The sequence below is a fragment of the Prosopis cineraria genome, unplaced genomic scaffold, assembly GCF_029017545.1.
Source record: "Prosopis cineraria cultivar Desert tree isolate PC_DT_omini unplaced genomic scaffold, ASM2901754v1 PC14, whole genome shotgun sequence".
NCBI classification, from domain to species: domain Eukaryota; kingdom Viridiplantae; phylum Streptophyta; class Magnoliopsida; order Fabales; family Fabaceae; genus Prosopis; species Prosopis cineraria.
This window is the reverse complement of record NW_026555345.1, coordinates 3,596,339-3,617,306: the sequence shown is the minus strand read 5'-3', so window position 1 is coordinate 3,617,306 and position 20,968 is coordinate 3,596,339. Positions and strand designations below refer to the sequence as shown.

General features: G+C 30.2%; 2 protein-coding genes across 2 annotated transcripts; one reads left to right on the top strand and one right to left on the bottom strand.

Moving 5' to 3' along the window:
* The first annotated feature begins 2,596 nt into the window (after nucleotides 1–2,596).
* LOC129292115 (triacylglycerol lipase 1) lies at nucleotides 2,597–7,894 on the top strand. Its single transcript, XM_054929635.1, has 9 exons — nucleotides 2,597–2,837; nucleotides 3,247–3,357; nucleotides 4,578–4,718; nucleotides 5,078–5,188; nucleotides 5,266–5,409; nucleotides 5,486–5,526; nucleotides 5,630–5,706; nucleotides 6,359–6,454; nucleotides 7,481–7,894. Exons 1-9 carry the CDS (start codon nucleotides 2,670–2,672, stop codon nucleotides 7,825–7,827), a joined length of 1,236 nt encoding a protein of 411 aa, XP_054785610.1. The 5' UTR covers nucleotides 2,597–2,669; the 3' UTR covers nucleotides 7,828–7,894.
* Nucleotides 7,895–18,283: 10,389 nt separating this feature from the next.
* LOC129293401 (gallate 1-beta-glucosyltransferase-like) lies at nucleotides 18,284–20,716 on the bottom strand. Its single transcript, XM_054931341.1, has 2 exons — nucleotides 19,599–20,716; nucleotides 18,284–18,952 (listed from the first exon to the last, which is right to left on the bottom strand). The coding sequence occupies exons 1-2, from the start codon at nucleotides 20,624–20,626 to the stop codon at nucleotides 18,445–18,447; spliced, it is 1,536 nt and encodes a 511-aa protein (XP_054787316.1). The 5' UTR covers nucleotides 20,627–20,716; the 3' UTR covers nucleotides 18,284–18,444.
* Nucleotides 20,717–20,968: the final 252 nt, after the last annotated feature.

Genomic DNA, 20,968 nt, shown 5'->3' with positions numbered 1-20,968 from the left:
AGATAAAACTCTTGCAGCCACTAAAACATCTATGATAAAGCAAATATGTAATTTCTTGGAGACCATTTTAATAGTCAGAATCCCATCAACAGGAAAATGGAAGAATAAGTAGTGGTTTACCAGCCGCACTTGATGATGAAGATGAAGATGGCCGACAGAGCAAGAAAGCATTGTTGAAGGTTAAAGGAGCAAAAGAGCACCGTTGATGGCCAACACAGCCCAACAAAGTAAGAGAGCGAACGGTCCAAGGTTTCAAATAGAGTTGGGGAACCTAAACATCCTTGTTTTATCAAAGTTTAATGAGATAAAAATAATTAACGGCTAACATTAACATGTAACGGATGACCAAGATTTTTTTTCTTTTATGAAACAATGTGCATGGACGATGAGCACCAATGCTAAGCATCAAAGATGATCCCTAAACTTAAACAACTTGTATCACGTATTCAAGCTTGTATATGGAATACTAGATTATCTCGACATAGATTATCAAAATTTTAAATTTTTATTTTTATTCATCTAGCATGCTTTAGAGAAAATCTCCACAACTTTCCCTTGAGTTTTATATCATACCAAGTGCAAAAGAAATATGAAATGGAGGAGCGTGTTGATGTATCATGCATATGTTTGTTTTCTACTTTTCTTTATAAATGATTATACTCGGTTTTCTGATAATAAAGAGAAAAAATTACATTTATGGTCAAAATGTGCTAATAATTATTTTATGGGATAAGTTCAAATATAAAATTGAATCATAATTAAAATAAGATAATTTTGGATTATACTAAATTAAATAAAAAAAATTTGTTCTAAAAAATTTCTAGAGTAAATTATGAATCAAATTATTTATTGTTCAATTCAATTGTGAAAGGAAACATTTTTCTTCAGCTCTGTTTTTTTTAATAATAACAGTGATCAAATGAATTTAGCTAAATTATGATAAGTTGAGGGTTAAATTAAATAGTGTATTTTTATAGTTTCACAACTCTCTCTCTCTCTCTCTCTCTCACTCAGAGAGAATCTCTTGAGTTTTTTTTTTATTACAAAAGGATAGGATTAAACCTAGAGAAGAACTACATTATCTTGTCCGACCAATATAGGTCATAACATTCCACTAGAGGTTTATACCAAATGCGAGAGAGAATCCCTTGAGTTTTTTTTTTTATTACAAAAGGATAGGATTAAACCTAGAGAAGAATTACATTATCTTGTCTGACCAATATATGTCATAACATTTCACTAGAGGTTTATACCAAATGCTAAACTCATTCTCTCTATTTTGAGCTGCCTTAGCAAGTCAATTTGCTAGTCTAATCACCTCCATTGGTGAATACATAATTTCTACACACTACAATCACAAAAAATTAAATCTCTCACTTCTTGAATAACAAATCGCATTGGATGGTTAATCTCTCCTCCCTTTTTGATCAGTTGTATACCTTTTAAAGAATTCATGTGACATTGAACCTTGGTTATGTTAAATTGTTTACACAAGTGTAATCCCTCTTTCAAAGCTAGAATTTCAGCACCAATAGGAGGATAATATCCAAACCTCTTTTGGAATCCAAAGACCTAATTACTGATTGTATCCAAAAGTATACCTCCTTCAGTGGTGTGTCTCCATTGATTAATTGAGCCATCCACATCCAATTTAAGATAGTCATCTATTGGAGGATTCCATTTGTTTTCAGGCTCCTCGTAGTTTTGAAATATTCTGTGTTGAAGCCTCATATTGTCCACCTATTCTATGAGTTGATGCTTGAGGATGTAAATTAGTTCATTTACATTAAGCCTTTGCCCTTTAATTGGTCCTTTGCATCTATTCTTCCATGATGTCTAGCAAGTGGTGCTAAATACTGTGGACCATTTCTAAATATTCACAGCTATACCACCAAAAGCATTTTCACTGTTTCTATTTAACCAAACCTATAAATCACATGTGAAAAAAGAATGTATAGATATAGGATTAATTAAATTAGACCACACTGATTTAACAATCTCATGATCGCGAAGAATATCTAAAGGTGTTTCCTTATTATTACACTCAAAACGACGCAAACCATTCTCACTTAATTCTTTTTTAACTCTAAGGGAGTTTGAAGGGGTTCTCTCATGATTTACTTGCCACATAAAGTGTTTTATTTTTTCAAGAATTGACTATCGCCACATCTTTTTCCATAACAGGGCAGAATGATGATTCTCATAGTTTTGAAGAAATTTGTAAGCTGAGTGAATGCTGAAGTTTTCATCCAAAGACTGTCTCCTTGAGTTGATTTGCCATATATTTTTTAACCAGTTGATCTACTAATTCAATGGATTGACATGAAAGAATCAAGAGCATCCGTTCGACCGACGATGCTGATAAGCTCTTCAGCTTTCATTAATTTAAACGCACCGCTTGACACGACTCCGGAGTCCGGAGTTAAGTAGCTGTCACTTGATCATTTCAACGGTCAAGATTGCGAAAACTGGACTGAAAAGAAAACCCTCCATGAAACGATGCCAGGTCGGTTGCTTGCCTTATCCCTAGTCACGCGCTCTCTCAACCGCGTGCACTGTACCCGTCATCCGAAGGCACTCCTATTTTCCGATTGATCCGGCAATGAGGCTCAGAGGATCACGGCCTCCGCAGATGTGGAGCATTCCTTCCCACTTACTCAATCTCTCAGATGGCGAGGTTGTTGCCGGCAGTGGCAGCAGTCACCGCTGTCTTCCTTATCCTTGGAGAATCCGTTGAGACTTCGCCGGAAAACTTCGACGCCCTCCTCCGATTACCGGTCGAGAGTTTATGTCTTCATCTTATTGTTCCTGCTGGTTACCCGTGCTCCGAGATCACTGTACTTCCCTTGCATGATTCTCTATTCCAAGCTATAGTTTGTTTGGTAGGAACATTTATTACAGCAGTTTGAGAGTGCAGGCACTCTGGAAGATAAAAAATTCAGACTTTAATCACTGGTGGAACATAATAAATTTGATGAAATAGCTACTTTTATTCTTCCGGAAATTTGTAATGTTGATTTCTGAAGTTGAAGGAGTGGAAATTTAACGTAGCTAGTTTTTGTTTCTCTTTACCAAAATTTTGTTGTTAGAAGTGAAAAACGTAACGTATATGCAGAATATTTACAGAAATCGCATGCTTAAATGGGTTTTGCTTGCTTCTCTCCGTCTCTCCGTCATTATACTCTTGTTCCATTATCCCTAGATTGAATCGATCTTGCCTAATGGGAATTTGTCTTTTACCATCAGATTCAAACGGAGGATGGTTACTTGCTGGCTCTTCACCGTATCTCGTCTTCCCGTCCTGATAATGCGGGACAACGTGGTCCTCCAGTTCTGCTTCAACATGGACTCTTCATGGTGAACTTTCATGTTATGCCTGCTCAATAAATTCTTAATATAAACTCAATAACAAAAGACGATATAACTGATCTTGATGCTTAGAATGTGGCAACTTGTTTTCTGTTGATGAGGTGTTGAAATCGTGTCAGCATCACATGCATAGTTTATGAATTGGTCGGAAGAGCTTTAAAAGTGGCTGCTTGCAATGACTTGCTGTAGTTTGGCGTGGCCAGACAGAAGTGAAAACTGAAAACCAGTTACTCAATTTGCTGATGCGTATAACATGCAATTGTGTAATTAAAAGGGTAGCGCAGCCTAATTTTTTAGAAGAGGAAATGGTTGATTATTGCGAATGAAAAACCAACTCTTTGAATCATAGATGTTTAGTGGTTCATAATATGTTCTTTAGGAAAATTAATGATAAATGTGCCAAATGCATAAAAGATTTGTTTTATGCATATCTGTGTGTTATGCTGGATGGCATATGATGTCCCTTTAATTTCTTAATGTAAAGGAGTGAGTTTTGTGGAAGTATTAAGAAACTTTTTCCAATTTTCTCTTAACTAAAGAATCTAATGGGGAGGAAGGGAGGGTTGTTTTTCAAGCTAATTTATGACTCGGTTGAAATGGATCGTCTTTTGGAATTTTAAACTTTTCAGAATGAAATGGTAGCAAACACTATGAACTTCACTTGGATTGGTCATAAATTTTAAACATGTTGCTAGGATTAGGAAGCAATATTTCGTTAAAAAGTTTTGACTTTCTATTTGTTTTGCATTGTTTTGTATTTTTCCATTACTCACTGAGATTTCATATTTTTTTGGTGGCCATATTATGTTTTAACATGTTTTCTTTTTCCTAGTGTGCTGCAAAGAAAACTATATATTCACGGGATTAGCCACACAACATGCTCTACAATAACACTCTACGTCCATATGTGATACTTCTAAATGAAGTCTGAATTCCTCTCTAGAGTCATCTGATCTCACATGCTATTGTGGTTGCAAGCTATTACAATCTTGTGATTCATTCCAAGTCTTTAGTATTTCCTTGTTTCGGGATATGCTTATGGAATTTTGGTTAGTGCTTATCTTTGCGACCTTTATGGGATAGACTTTTACATTATGTATAATATTTCCTTCATTAGGAGGTAGAAGGGGTCTAAAATGTAGATTGAAAGAATAACTTGATTGAATCTCAACATTTGTTCATTAATGTCAATTTTGAGATATGATCAGGCAGGTGATGCATGGTTTCTTAATACTCCAGAACAATCATTGGGCTTCATCCTAGCAGATCAAGGTTTTGACTTATGGGTAGGAAATGTGCGGGGAACACGCTGGAGTTATGGGCACACATCTTTATCTGAAAAGGATAAGGTACGTAGAATAATGAATGAAGTTGATGATTGCTCATCATAAACAGTGGAGATGGAATGAAATAGCAGAACACTACTTTTTATTTCACTCTGTAGTTCTTGTTTCTAGGTCTACTAAGATCTCATGATGATCAGAATCAGAATTAGGGAAGACACAATGGCAAAGTAGCAAATTGTCATCCATGAGATTTTCTTACTCATTGATCTTCAAAAGACCATTGGCTATATCTTTTACTGCTTATTATAAAAATTTTAATATTTTCATTCTTCACCATCTCGTTATCTTAGGTGTAATGGTTAGTGTGGTCAGAGTCACGCCCATTGTGCAATGTGACTAGTAGAACACTGTTTCTCTCGCAGGAATTTTGGGATTGGAGTTGGCAGGAATTGGCCATGTATGATCTTGCAGAAATGATTGATTACATACACTCGGTAACAAACTCAAAGCTCTTTGTTGTAGGACATTCACAGGTATTACTGATTGTTGCACATCATCCTTTACCTGTTTTGTACATGCCATAGTATGCATTTAATATATCACTCTTCAGGGGACAATTATGTCTTTGGCCGCCTTCACCCAGCCAGATATAGTAAAAAAAGTTGAGGCTGCTGCTCTTCTATCTCCAATATCTTACTTGGATCATGTTGATGCACCTTTTGTACTTAGAATGGTGAACATGCACATTGATCAGGTATCGGTCACCTCATTCTGTTTGTTTTGCCTGTAAGTTGAACTTTGTGACGAGTAATGAGTATTGGGTGGTGCAGATGATCCTTGCTATGGGTATTCATCAACTCAACTTGAGAAGGTTTTATTGTTAGGCGTTCTTTCTTTTACTCCTCCATCTTGCTTACATTCTTGTAATTTTATTTAATTAGCGCATGCTGACATTAGGCAATTTTCATTTTCAGTGATTGGGGTGTCAGTCTTTTAGATTCAATATGTGATAGCCGTTTAAATTGCAATGATTTGCTGACATCAATAACAGGTATCTCTCCCTCAGATTCTGCCCGCATGTCTCTTTTTATGTTTTTGTGCCTTTGAATGCACATGATAGGCTGTGATTGTGCTTGCATCTGTTCGTGATGGGGGATTTATTTATTGGGAGACTGTTATGACTTATGGTTTTCTCGTGTTCTATTTGTGATAGTGCTAATCTACCCATTTCAGATTATATTCGGCATTTTACAGATTTCTTTTCACTTTCTCTCTGGTGGGATCAAGATACAGTGTGTTAATTTATTAATTATTAGTTGCGTATGAGATGTGAATACTCCTACCTGCATCACAGAAAGGTTTTCTGGATTTCTTCCTTCCATCACCCAGTAAAGTGTTTGTGAAGAAAAGTTGATCTGTAATGACTCTAAAAAGCATGATAGTTACTACTACCGAGTCTCAGTGATTGATTAATTTAAAACATGAATGTCAATATTGGACAATGAGTTGGTCACCAACCTTTTATATGCATTGTGTATCTTCTACAGTGAAGGGAATTACTGGTTGATGTTCTTTGCTTGGCCTCAAAATTTTATTTTACAACTGGGATTTCTGATTTCTAACCATAAAGCAGTGTGTGAAATTTTGCAATCATAGCTTTTTTTTTTTTCTAATTTATTAATTTTGCTTGAATAAAATTACAGGGAAGAATTGCTGCTTCAATAATTCACGTGTGGATTTTTATCTGCAATATGAACCTCACCCATCATCCTCAAAAAACCTGCGCCATCTGTTCCAGAGTAAGCTCCATCTACTTTCACTCCTATGACAATTATGTTATGACTGTTAAAAATATGTGCGGCTCTGGTTTTAAACATCTGTTAAACTGTCAATCACATTCTAATTCTGTTTCTCTTTTTCTTACCAATTACTACAAGGTATTATCTCAATATTTTCACATAATCATATTCACATTAGGGGATATCTGCTCTCAAGTATTTACATGATGTGAATCAAGTGGATAAACTAGCCTCTGTACAGGCTAGAGATGGTAGAAATCTTATAGGTTTAAAAATAATATTGATCACGTCAGAGAGATTAGTTTGTTTGCATGTCTACTTCTATTCTTGGTTTTTAGTTCTCATATAATTAAAATTATTTTATTATCTCAATTAACAATATTTCTAAAAGTTTAATAAATGATAGAGCACAATAGCATTATATAATTCATGTTGCTGTCCCCACTTAGTGGGACAGGGAGTTGTTGTATTGTTGTTTGTTTCTGATTTCTGTTCATCTATTGATTCATGGACGCTGTGACCCAATTGAGGACGTTCTCTATTTCTTATTTCTGATGTACGAATTTGAATTGGACTAGAATATTTCCTTTACTGACTGTACTGTCCGTAATTAGAAATTGGCAAGCCGATTGTGAAGATTGTTTTCTTATCATAATTCTATGGCTTACCGATTCTTTGTGCTGTCAAACAAAGATCGCTTCTGAACAGTGGTTAATTAGCCAATTTCATAATTTGCATGATTGGTAATGAACCAGCTAATGGAATCTGAAATCTTTTTTTTTTTTAATCAAATTATGGCTTCACCATGAGTCTTCTAACTTCTTTCTGAAAATGCGAAAAGTCCATTTTGGGTTTGGATTGCTGAAATAAATGTTCTCTGTATAATCTGATAGAAGTGATCTGAACACTTCTGACCTGTTCACAATTGAATTCTTATGTTATGTTCACGATCGGCTTGAATATCCTATTCACTATTGAACTAAATCAACAGTGTCTCAAATCTAATGACCTATATTTGTTTACCAGTGATCCGTAAAGGTACTTTCGCTCAGTATGATTATGGAATCCTAAAAAATCTAAGAGTGTATGGCCAGTTGAAACCTCCAGAATTCAATCTTGGCAACATACCCAAATCATTGCCTCTATGGATGGCTTATGGGGGAAATGATGCTTTGGCAGATAGGATTGATTTTGCTCACACTCTGAAGGAATTGCCATCCACACCAGAGCTTCTTTTTCTTGAAGATTATGGTCATGTTGACTTTATTTTGAGTCTAAACGCTAAAAGAGATATTTATGACCATATGATTGGATTTTTAAAATCATTCAAGAACTTTAGTGGCTCTGCTAGTTGTAATGTTTGCAATTTTTAGAAGTCGTGGATTCACATTTATCCTGTGGGTATAAATAAAGCTGAGAACCAATTTGATGACTGTACAATCTACAAGTGCTGTGCTTTTAGTGTAGCATTGTCAAATTAGTATCTTCTTCTACTTCCACAAGCCTTCTTTTGTACTATAGCATCTAAACAAGTTTTATTTTGTTGAAATGACTTTTTTTTTTTAAGAGATAAAATATCATAACATATCATATCATGGAGCTGTGTACATGCTTTTTGGGTCAATATTTGAATGGTTTGAAACAAGTAGGGCCTGTAATTCAGATGGGTGAAGTTTATTTAGATCGAGCTTAAAATATCATACTCTTTTTAAAAAGTTTATATAGTCAAGTTCAGCCTTAACATCCTCAGCTTTCGGCTTATTCAGGCCAGCTCAAATATCTGAAACATTTTAAAATTTTTTTTTATTTTTTAAATTAATTTTAATTTTTAAATAATTTTATTAAGCATAAAATATCATTTTAATTTCAAAAGAGTAAAATAAAAAATAGTAATTTATTAACTTTATATTAAAGAACCCTATTACTATTTTGTTGTATTATATGTAATTGTTTCATGAATATTTTCTTTACTTGTAAATTAATGTCTTAATTGTTTAAATATTACTCTTATTGTGGTCATATATAAATATTTTATATATTTTAATTAAATTATATTATTTTAATTATGATAAAATTGATCTCAATTCAATCAGTTAGATTATTAATTTAAAATTATTGTTTGATTAATTTAAAGATTTTTATAACTTTTAGATAAACTATACTTTTTATTTTTTAAAAATATAAGAAAAATAGTCATAATTATATTATATAAAAAAATTATTTAATTATGAGTAAAATATTATTTTTTTGAGAATTATTTTTTTCAACTTTTTATATTGTTTAACCGTTACATACAAAGGATTTTTACTTTAATTTATTCTTATTTTTTAATCAAGTCTAGTATGGACAATAATCAAATGATTATCCAAGAATATTATTCTATTTATTATGTTTATCTAATAGTAGAGTCAAAAATTTGTATGTATCTGAATTTTATTTTTAAAATTATTTTTACTTTAAAATTAATTATCTTATTTTACAAAAATATAAAATATTTTTTTTGGATATTCAAATGATGTACTCAAAACTTTTTTTTAAAACAAATTGGCTCTTAAATTATAAAATCAATATTAAAATATATTTTGAATAATATTTTGAGATATTTCATTAGTTAAAAATAATAAAAATATAAATTTTTTTAATTTTTTTAAAAATAACTATAATAATAGACTTTAATATATAGCATTTTAGTGTAAAATGATATAAAACTTAAAAAATTAATAAATATTTATTATATTTTATATTTTTTTATTTAAGTCTTTGGCCCAAGCCCATTTTTTCGCGGTTTGGACTCAGCTCTAAATTTTTTAAATGAATTTAAGCTTACCCGTGGGTTTGGCTCAAATAATTGGTTCTAGAAACCAACTACTTGCTCGAGGACAAAATTAGAATTCTGATAAAAACAAAAATAGCCTAGGCGCTTCATTTAAAAAATATTTTATCCTAAATAATATCAAGCAGGGCAAAAAGTCCCACGGAATCGCACGGTGTTCAATTCAACCAATCCTGACCCCGAAAAAAATAAAAATAGATTTGGACATTAAAAAAAAAAAGAAATAATTTACGCTAAAGTTTTTGAGCCATCCCATACAGCTAAAGTTCTTGTACTAAACGTTTTTGTTTCTTCCTTGTTCACAGAATATTTCACAATCACATGATAGCTCAGTTGATGTCGTTTGTATTTATAAACTTGAATGCTTCTCAACCAATCCTTCTAACTTAAACGACCAAAAAGAGTTGGTCCCCCGCCACAGTGGTGCTTACTATTTTTATGTGTGGATGTGGTGCCTACAACTCTCTAGAAGTCGGACAACGAATTTTTTGTTTTACACAAATTTAAATTCAAAAATGCGTTTAAATAGCCATAATTTCGTGTCTCTGTCTTCTTTCACTAAGACCAATGCCTGTAGTGTCAGTAGTACTCGCCATTTTTATTTGATAACATTATACTTAGATTGTTTTTTAAAAATATTAATTTATAGAAACATAATAAATTTTTGAAAACTAATATCATTATCAAATTTTATGAGATATTCATCATCAATTTTTAAGACAGTTACTAGTAATTTTTAAAATTCTTTAATTTTAAGTAATTTTATAATAATTCTTCAGAAATTCAACAATATTCTTTTCTAAAAAATTAATACTGAAATCCATCAGACTTGACACTTGGCGATAATTTTAATCTTTGATAATAATATTTTTTTTTAAATGCTTGGGTACAATTTTCCAAAATTATCTTCGGCTGACATCTTCCACCCATGCAACCGGCGCATGTGAATGCACGGATTGCAATAATAACAATAGAATAATACACCCACATTATGAAATATACTTTTTCTAAATTCCCTGCAATTTAAATTATAGGATATTTTAAATAAAATTTTATATATTAATAAATTTATTAAATATATTTTATAATTTTATTTTGTCAAGATAAAAATATAAACTTTTAAAAATATACTTCATTTAATACTTCATTAAAAAAAATATTAAAGAAAAAGAATATATGGTAAGGGTAATATTAAAAAAGTATCATTAATAAAATCTTATTTTTATCAAATATCTTATATTTTAGAATGCTGAATTTTTTTAAAAGTGTATTATAATTTAAGACGGAGGGAGTACGTTTTAAAAGCTTCATTTTATAAGTCACGTGCAACTTTTTAGATAATATTTAAAAAGTATTTCAAAAATTATCCTTCATGAGAGAGAGAAAAAAATAACATGATATCACTTTTTAAATTTATTATATAGGAACATATTTAAAATCTTACACTCTTTTATTCCTTGTACTCTTTTTGCATTGATATTAATAATGTTGATAGAAATGATTTATAAAAAGGACTAATTGAACATTTTGGAGTTGGAATTCATGGTTTTTAATTTTAAAGAGAAAATCAATTATTTAGTCCTTATGACTTATTCTCTCCGTCCTTACATGTAAGATATTTTTAACTAAATTATGCAAACTAATAAAAATTAATTATTTAATTTTAAGCATAGTAATATTTTAATTTTACCCCCAATTATTGTAAATAAAAAATAAATATCTTTTTTAAAGTAAATTAATGAGAAATTTTTTTAAAAACCTCTTATTTATAAGGACGGAAGCAGTAATTTTAACTCAATATTTAAATTTTAACTTGTTATAATATATTTTTATAGTTTTAACTTGATTGTAACTCAATTTTTTAAGTTTGATTGTTATAACTTAGTAGTTTCTATAATTGTAACCATTTAATATTGGTCTCTATTTTTAAAAATGAAATTATAAAAATTAAAACTATTTTAAAATTTTGATCTTTATAATATTTATAAATATTAAAATTTTAATATTTATAAAATATTATTCCTAAATTTTAACATAATTTACAAAGATCAAAATTTTAAAATAGTTTTAATATTTATAATTTTTTTTAAATAGAGACCAATATTTTAAATGATAAAAATTATAAAAATTAAATTATAAGAGTCAAAGTTAAATGATCGAGTTAGAATCAAGTTGAAACTATAAAAATAAAGTTATAATGAATTAAAATTTAAACATTAATTATAACTGAATTAAAATTTCAATGACTAATTGATTAATTTTCACATTTTTTAATCATCTTTCAATTTGTGCATGCCCTCCTTGTAATGAACCACGCTAATAATATTTATTTTTTCTGTTAAAAAATATAAAACATTTTATCGAATCTAATTCTCAATAAAATAGTTAATTATCTTCAAACTAATATCATTTTTATATTTATTTTATTTAATAGGATGTTTTACTTTAAAATAAATATAAAATAATTTATTTATTATGGGTAATTTTAAAAAAATATATTAATTATATCTTAAAATACTAAAAATATCTTATATTTTTTAATATCAAACCCCACAAAATGTTTTATATTTTTCAAGAGAGGGTATAATATATATTGTGTTATTTTTTTTAATCAAAACTAACACAGTAACCACACATATGCATAGCAGAATAATTTAATTAAATATAGTGTATAAAAAAGAATTTAATTAAATATGTAAAAGTCAAACTTAAATTTCAATTGTCACAAAATATCAAAATGGGACGCCCACTATAAATCAAGCGCCTCCAACTGTAATGCTATTCATAAGTTAAATACGGTATTAAATCATCTTTTTAAAAAATTATATATTATAAAAAGAATATTATTTTATATAATTAAAAGAAAAATGTGAAGGTTGCCTATATGAATGGTAATGAATGGGATCGTTGAATGTAGTCCCAACTCCATCTATTGGCCATTATAGCTGGCCTCCCCCGTTGTGAATATTCAAAAACATCGATCAAGTGTAATAATTATATTTAAAAATTTAAAAGCTGAATTAAATTATTTCTGTAGTTAATGAAACATATTTATTTAAAAAATAAATGTTTATGAGGAACAATTTAAAAAATTTGATATAAATATTTTTAAAAATTTAGAATTTTACTTATAAATAAAAATGAGGAAAACCATGGTTGTTGGTCTTATATATGTTCAAAAACACCTTGCAATAACACTTCCTTTTCTTTTCTTCTATGATGAGCACTTCTTTCATTTCTTGTTGTGGTCACTTTTGAAAAAGACAATTGTTTTTGTTTATTTCTTATTTTAAAAATTTAAGAATTATCAATTGCAATTTCTCAAGTATACTCTTTTTTTTTTGGTGAATAAGTGTACTCTTATTTTTAATTCTATAGAAGTCTCATTTAAAGAAGACAACTTATACTAATATTTAATAAGAACATATTAAAAAGCTCACAACGAAAGAACATATTAAAAAATATTAAAATATATGAGATTTTACATATATAACTCATGTTATAAGACCAAATCAAACAAACAACCCAACATTTATTATATTTTATATTATGGTCAATTTATTATATTTGTCAATAATATACTATTGTATATCAATGATAAACTCATTGTAAATTTTAAAATTTTTAATGATAAATCTCTTATATATCAATGATGAACTCTTTGTATATCAATGTGAATTAATAATACTTATAAATTTTCAAAAATTTTGCCCACATTTTTTGGGGATAATATTTTTTCAACCAGTAGACCAATTTATCCTAAAATATATTTCTACTAATTACTAATGACTTCATTGGGTTCCTATTATAGAGTGCTTTGTCGCATAATTTATTGGTTTTTAATATAAGTCACGTAAAGAGTCATTAATTAATAATTAACATTTTATAATTTCCCTATTGCAAATTATTAAAAGGAGAATTTAATTCTAATTTAGTATTCCCCATCCCACTTTATAAGGCATTTTTTGATGTGATTTAATATTCTAAAATATAAGATGTTTTCAAAAAATAGATTTCATTAATAATTATTATTTCACTTTTACCCATCATTATTTGTTCTTTAAATAAATTTCCTTCTCCCTCTCACTCTTATTAATGAAAAGTAGTTTTAAAAGTTCATAAAAAAGAAAGATTATAAATTATATTCAATGAACTTCATTAGTCCATATAATTTTACAAAAAGATGCCTTATAAATAGTGCCAACTTTCGAGGGTAGTATTTCCATATGGTTTTTCAAATATTGTGTTTCTATCTTCCGCTACAACTTCATGTTTGATGAGCCAGAATGCAAGTATTTGAAAAAATTCTTTTTATTTTTAAATCCATATTCTTTAATTAGGACAAGGTTGAAATATATTTTACTTTTAAAACAAATTTAATGAATTAACCACTATTATTTAAATTTCAATAACATAGTTGAAAGTAACTTATAATAGAGACAAAAAAGAATAACATATTTACTCCTAATTAAATGCTAATAATATATTAATTCTCATTAGTCATGCTCGCCTCTCTATCACTTAATAATTCTCATTTCTATCTCATTCTCACATTTCGATCATGATTTTATTATTTCATCCTTTTATTCTCTATGAAGAAATGAAAGGATATAGCGCCAAGTAGGCCTAACCCCTAAGATTCAAGTTCATAAGCCAGATTTTTTAATTTTGATCATTTGTTGAAACTCAGTACTTATTCAAAGGGCCAGGACCAATTGCCAATAAGCCATTTTCTTAAAAAGATTATTTAAAAAAAAAAGCTCAACATTATAACATTATAAATTAATTAAGATATTCTAAAAATCAAAATAAATAGAACAAATATGGGTCCTCAATTATATAACAATCATAAGTTAAATTTCTACATGCTAATCACTCGGTGTATATATAAATTGTACATAGTTAAATGAGAGAGAGAGAGAGAAAAACAATTCCAAATCATCAGTATGGTTCTATATAAAAAATAATAGTCTTTCATCACAAAACCATCAGCACATCCTGCCCACAACAATTTAAATTTAAATTTGTAGTAAGTAGAATCAAATATTCTACATCTAAACTTGCTTAACAAATCAAAGAACTAAACTAATAATTGTTCCACAGTATCACAAAAATATTTTAAATAACAAATTCACCTATGAAACAAAAGGAAGATAAAGTTTATGATCACAAACCTTATTTTAATTCATAGACTAACATAGAAAATAAATTAGGGAACATTCATGTTTCCTCATTTTTAAAATTTTTTAATGTGACCTTTTAAAAAAAATTAATAAGGGTTTAAAGGGTTATTTGAGTCTGAATATGTTTTTACAGGTTTAACAGGGTTGGATTTAGTCTTGACTGCATTAAAAACTTATGATTTTTTAAACCTAAACTCTTATATCTGGTAAAAAAAAAAAAAAACCTAAATTCTTACTATAAAAATAAATTTAAATGAATGGCCTATCAAGCGTATTCAGGCCATGTGGAAAGAAGGAAGGAGAGGCTAACAGATTAATTAGAATAATTAAATGCTTTGTTATTTTGTCGTGTTCCAAATAAAGAAATTCAACCGCCACCCTTTAAATTCCAACCACCTCTGCTCTGGGATGAACTTTAATCTCACTCTGTCGCTCGAGCCAACCGCCCGGGCCATGTACATCAATTAATAAGGTGCAAAGAGACGAGTAAGAGATTGGTCTCGTTAATTTTTTTTTATTATTTATAACTTTTTTTATTAAAAACATTTGTATTCAAAATATAATTAAGTATTAAATATAAATATATTTTTTATTGAAAATTTAAACTTTAGTTTGTCATACTGTGAAGGGCTACTCTCTTTCGATATGAGTCTCATTAATTTTCCAATTGTGCTAATTTTATAAAAATAAAAATTAAAAGATAAATTAACTCCTAAATTATATATTTAAAAGTGTTGGGGATTCTAAATTTATTTTTGATATACTATTCACGTTCAACTGTTGCAATCTTGCGCATACTATTAACAAAAAAATTTACAAAAGTCGTTATTTTCTATAATTTTTGTCTTTTACTGTAATTTTCAAAATTATTTTTTTATTTTTTTTTGTCAATCAAAGTTAAATTTTGTTTATAATAGGAGGTTAGAAGCAACACTGCAGTGTTAGGAGCAACATTGAAGAGGAATATTGTACTAAAAAAAAATAAAGGTCATAGACATTTCTAAACTTATAATTTAAGCATTAAATTATCCTTTAACCTTAAAAATAAGATATAATACTCAATCATCCCAATTTATAAGATATTTTTTTGAGAAAATTATATATATCAATAAAATTTATTAAATGTAGTTTACAATTTTTTATATGATAGTTTAGAATTTTAATTTTTTATAAACTTTTAAAAATATCCTTCATTAATAAAAGTGAGGAAATTTTTTTAAGAAGTGAAATAATAAGAGATAATATTAAAATAATTATTACTAATTAAAAATTATTTTTATAAAAATATTTTATATTTTGAGATATCAAATAACTTTAAAAAATATCTTATAATATAAGACTGAATGTCTGATGGTCGAGAGAGTACATGCATGTTTTACAATTTTCTGGTGATTGATAAGTAATGTGCTCTCTAATTTAAAAGAAATATTTTAGATCTCATTTGATATAATGAAAGAGTTTTTTATAAAATTAAAATTAAAATTAAAATCAACATATAATTGAATTTTAAAAATATGTCTGGTATGATGATAAAATTTTGATATAATTTTAATAAATATTTATAATTAAAATAAAAAGATCAAAATACCCTTTTCTTCAAAATTAAATACTTCCTTTGTCCTTCGCCTTTTTCCCTTTCCTTCAACTGCAAAATACAAACCTATCAGAAAACAAATTAGAATCACCACAAAGATAAAAAAAAAATCAACAAAAAACCACATAAACTCATTTTGCAATATGATCCCAAGATGATGGGTGCCTATATTCTCAACGTTCTCGGCATTGCTAGAGCCCTCTTTCTCGATTGGGATTATTTCAATCATGATTTCTCTCACTAGCCCCACCTTGTCGCCGCCTTTAAAAGAGCTACTCTTCTCCCCTATGCTTCTCTTTTTTCGTGAAAGAGCTGTTCTTGTTTTGTTTCTCATCTCTCTTTAAAATTGAAAAGGAAATTTTAGTCCCACAAAAAATTATAGAAGAAGAAGATGGAGAATAGCTATAGAAAAAGATAGATATACGATGGTTGTGGATTGTGGAGGTGCAATGCTGCAAGCTTCTAAAAGGTGCAAATGTGACAATGTCATTGAAGGCAAAGGGACCTCAAGAGCCAAGTCCACATGAATTGATCCAATTCCATTGAATTAGGGAAAGAATCATATTCTTGCTTTTTTGATTGAATTGGGATTCTTAAGAATCAAAATTCATGGCTGCCATACATGCTCTTACGAAAATTCACCTATTTTGATTTTAAAAGATTTGACTTTTTTTGAAAAATATTATCGGAATCCTCCTTTCAATTGGAATTGTTTCAATCGTGATTTCTCTTGCTAGCCCCACCTTGTCACCACTCATGAAAGAGTTGCTCTTCTCCCCTATGCTTATCCTTTTTTGTGAAAGAGCTGCTCTTGTTTTGTTTCTCATCTCTCCTTAAAATTGAATAGGAAGTTTCAGGGTGCGTTTGGTTTTCATCTATTTAATATTTAAAATGGACTTTTGAACTTTTTGAATGTTAAAAGTTATTTGGGTAATTTTTTGAAAAGCAAAATGACTTTCTAAAAGTGAGTTAAAATGAGTTTAAAATGTGAATTTTAAAATTTTATTTTTCAGTGGATTTCAAAAGTCCATTTCATATGTTAAATGAGTTGGGAGCAATTATGAAGGGAATAATTGGTACCTAATTTTCTAAATGACCATGATACCCTTTGATCCATATAACTTCATACACTAATGAAGAAAATATGATTAACACTAATGATGATAATAACGAGCATACATTTTCATCATCAATTCCAAATATAATTTCAAGCATGACTTCTGATAGAGAGATAAATAGGGTTTGAGAGTCCGTTAGAGATCAAATTATATATTATATATTGAACCATTAATCAAGTATATTTTTTTCCAATATTAAATTATATATTTTTTATTCTTATTATTTAACATCTTAAATTTCATATTATTTTAATTTTTTTGATATTTTTTAAACATTTCTAATATATTATATGTGTATAATAAAAAATTATAAATTATCATAAATCAATATCCTTTTCAGTCATTGTATATTCAAAAGTATATTTTAAAAGCACAATTTTTTATTAATCCAAACAACTTTTAGTTTGTCAAATTGATTTTTGAAAAAATGTATCCAAACACAAATTTTGTTACGAAAATTGACTTTCATTCAATTAACTTTTGTCAAATGAACTTTTATTAAACTGACTTTTAATAAATTAAAAATCAAACACACACTCAGTCAAAAAAAAAAATTGTAGAGGAAGAGGATGGAGAATAGCTACAGAAAAAGATAGATTTGCGATGGTTGTAGATTGTGGAGGTGCAACGCTGCAAGTTTCTAAAAGGTGCAAATGTGACAATTTCATTGAGGGCAAAAGGGTTTAAAGAGCTAATTCCACCTGAATTGATCCGATTCCATTGAGTTAGGAAAAGAATCGAATTCTTTTTTTTTAATTGAATTGGAATTCTTGAGAATCAAAATTTATGGCTACCAAATATGCTCTTACAGAAATTCACCTATTCTGATTTTAAAAGATTTGACTTTTTCCGGAAATTATTTTTTTCCTGATACAATCTCCTCCACCCCCCAACCTTCTAATACAATCCCAATTGAACATTTAATACTAATATTTTTTTGATCAGAGTGAAGATTTTTGATAAAGGGACTTGCAAAGGAATAACGCAAGCAACGCAATTTTTATTTCTGATCCCGAAGATTCAGATTAATTATTAATTAAGCACCTTCTTGCAAATAGAATAAGGAGAAACTCATTCTAAAACCCCACACAACACAAAGAATTTAGATACAAGCATATTTTATAAAATTACAAAATTACTTTGAATGCCCTTGTTTTTAATTTATTAAAATTGTGAATAATTGCTGGATAATTATCAATTATTATTGATGAAAGTTATCAAGGAAAAATTTCCATTGACAATTATCCAACGCTATTTAACAACTAAAGAGATATCCGCGAGAACCATCCACGTGGTCCTCCAACGTTATCATCAAACACTTCTTCCGAGCGAGTGATGATCTTCGAATCGACACTGACACAAGAGGCCATCTTTTTCATATCTTCGATAAACGCATCAAGATTCCGGCTGGAGGAGCCGCCGTTGGCAACGGCGGCCTCCGCCGCGGCCTTCCACTTCAGAGCATTTCTCTTCAACTCCAGAGCCCTAGGTCCCACCGAGGCTTGCTCTAAGCACTTGTTCATTTCGTCTCTGGTAATGACATTGTTCTGATCTTGCGCATTTCCCAATCTGAGCCCGACGCCGAACACATCAACTAAGAACTTGGCGTTGGTGACCTGATCGCCCCATGCCGGAAACGTCAGAACTGGAACCCCACAGGTGAGAGCTTCCACGGACGAATTCCAACCACAGTGAGTTACAAAGCAAGACACCGAAGGATGAGCTAGAACTTCCTCTTGTGGGCTCCACTGGACCACCTTGCCTCTATCCCTGCCATCATATTCAATGATCCATCCTATTATCATATTAATTTATAGTAGTATATATATTATAATTGCATTTCTCTCATCATAATTAATAAATTTCTATCTATACTTTTGGTGCAAGACAATTGTCTTTTTTTTTTTAATTTATGGTCAAAAAAGGCAATGGCTTAAGTGCGTTTAAGGAAACTTAGCCGAATTAATTAGAAAATTATTAGCCCCTAAATTATATCAAAAGGACCTTATTAACCAATAGTAACTAGATTTTCTCTGTTTCCCCAAACAATTCGAATCCTTTGCATGTGTGTTGTGACAGGTTGCATTTGGGTTTTTCTTTTTATTATTAGCTAATTGACGTCAACTTTTTTTATTTTATTATTTTTAAACTTTTGGGTTTTTCTTTTAACTAAATCGAATGTAAAACAAGTAAATTTTTTTAAAATAATAATTTAAATTCAAAACTCAAAGTAGAAATAATAAACCGCCCTAATAGGCTTTGTGACCATCTATTTTAAATTTTTGATATTGAGTTTAGTGAAAAATTATTTCCTCCAAACGTGACGAACTTTGCATTCTAGGACCGTGTCTGAAATAAAATTGTTTCGAACCATTGAAAAAAAAAAACCTGAAACAAGAAATTAAAGAAATCTTACTTAGTTTTCTCCAGAAAGCCATCGGGAAGAACGTGAGATTGAAGGCTCTGAGTTTTTTCCGGTGGTTTCCGAACCCACAGAAACGAGACTTGAGAATCCAAAAGCCCATATGCAATCTCGTCTACTTGTTCTTGAGGCAAATACACGATGCTTCCAAACGAAACATAAACCACCGACCCTGAAGGCTTCGAGTTTAGCCACTCTATACAATCGTCGGCTTTCACCACCAAATCCCCACGAATATCATCACTCACTGTTCCTGAATCTGCTGGTTTGGGGTTCTTGAACAGAGGCCCGACAGATCTAATGACACAGAACTTCGACATGTAGTTTATATAGTCCTTCTCTAACTCCACAAAAGTGTCCATCAACACACAAAACGGTACATTGAAGTTCTTGAACTGTCCTAATATGAGCTCCCCGATAAAACGATAGGGGCTATCAAAATGCAGAAAGCTGGGGATTTCGTCGTATTTAAGGACAGGTAAAGAAGGCAAGTGAACGTCGATGTGAGGATCCAAATCTGAAGGAAAATGTACGAGTTTGTGAAAGTAATGGTAATAAGCAGAGAAAACAGCACAAGATTGAACCCAGAGAACAGCAGAAGGTAAGCCAAATTCAGAATCAACATCACAGACCCAAGGTACGAAAGCATTATTGATAATGCAAGAAACAGGCTCACGAGAATCGTTATACTTGTGAATCATCTGCGATATGACTTGCTTGCCAACAAGCTCTAGCTGAACCAAGTACTCCCTGAGATTTTTCCTTCTGGGGTCGTCTTTGTCCCAGCCATCTTCGAAGAACTCGAACCTGAGGAAGCCGTCGCCGACGGGGATGGCTTTGTCGGTGACGATGCGGTTTGCGTTACGAAGGTCTTTGCCAGCGTTTTCTGGGGTAGTAAAGGTGACGAATAGACCCTTTGAGGCTAAGCGTTTTCCGAGTCGGAGAAGAGGATTGATGTGGCCTTGGCCGGGAAATGAGACCAAAAGGGCGTGCATCGGAGCTGCTTTAGATTCAGAACCCATTTTTTCCCACCAAATACCCTATCGATCTATTAATAACGTTAAGGTGAATGACAAGAAGAATACCGAATGAATTCGTGCGTGGCGTATGGAATATTTAAGCTTGGATTTTTTTCCCCTTTTGCTGCTCCTGTTTTCAATTGTGAAATTCAATTTAAATCATTAAATTTACATTATTTAAATTTCTTTTTTTCAAAGATGTACGATGTACCTACTTTTATTTGAAAGTTTACAGTGACTCCTAACTCCTCACTGATACATCACATAATTTCCTAGGATTCTATTCATAAGTCTTTTTTTCCGGCAGATATTCTATTCATAAGTGATTTTCAAGTTTCAACATAT

What these genes read in the sequence shown, in the direction of transcription:
- LOC129293401 (XM_054931341.1), bottom strand. Translation starts at nt 20,626, where the DNA reads ATGGGTTCTGAATCTAAAGCAGCTCCGATGCACGCCCTTTTGGTCTCA. An exon ending in GGCTTTCTGGAGAAAACTAA is followed by an intron (nt 18,953 to 19,598) that starts GTAAGATTTCTT and finishes ATATGATGGCAG; the next exon opens with GGATAGAGGCAAGGTGGTCC.
- LOC129292115 (XM_054929635.1), top strand. Translation starts at nt 2,670, where the DNA reads ATGGCGAGGTTGTTGCCGGCAGTGGCAGCAGTCACCGCTGTCTTCCTT. An exon ending in TTCAACATGGACTCTTCATG is followed by an intron (nt 3,358 to 4,577) that starts GTGAACTTTCAT and finishes AGATATGATCAG; the next exon opens with GCAGGTGATGCATGGTTTCT. An exon ending in TTGTTGTAGGACATTCACAG is followed by an intron (nt 5,189 to 5,265) that starts GTATTACTGATT and finishes ATCACTCTTCAG; the next exon opens with GGGACAATTATGTCTTTGGC.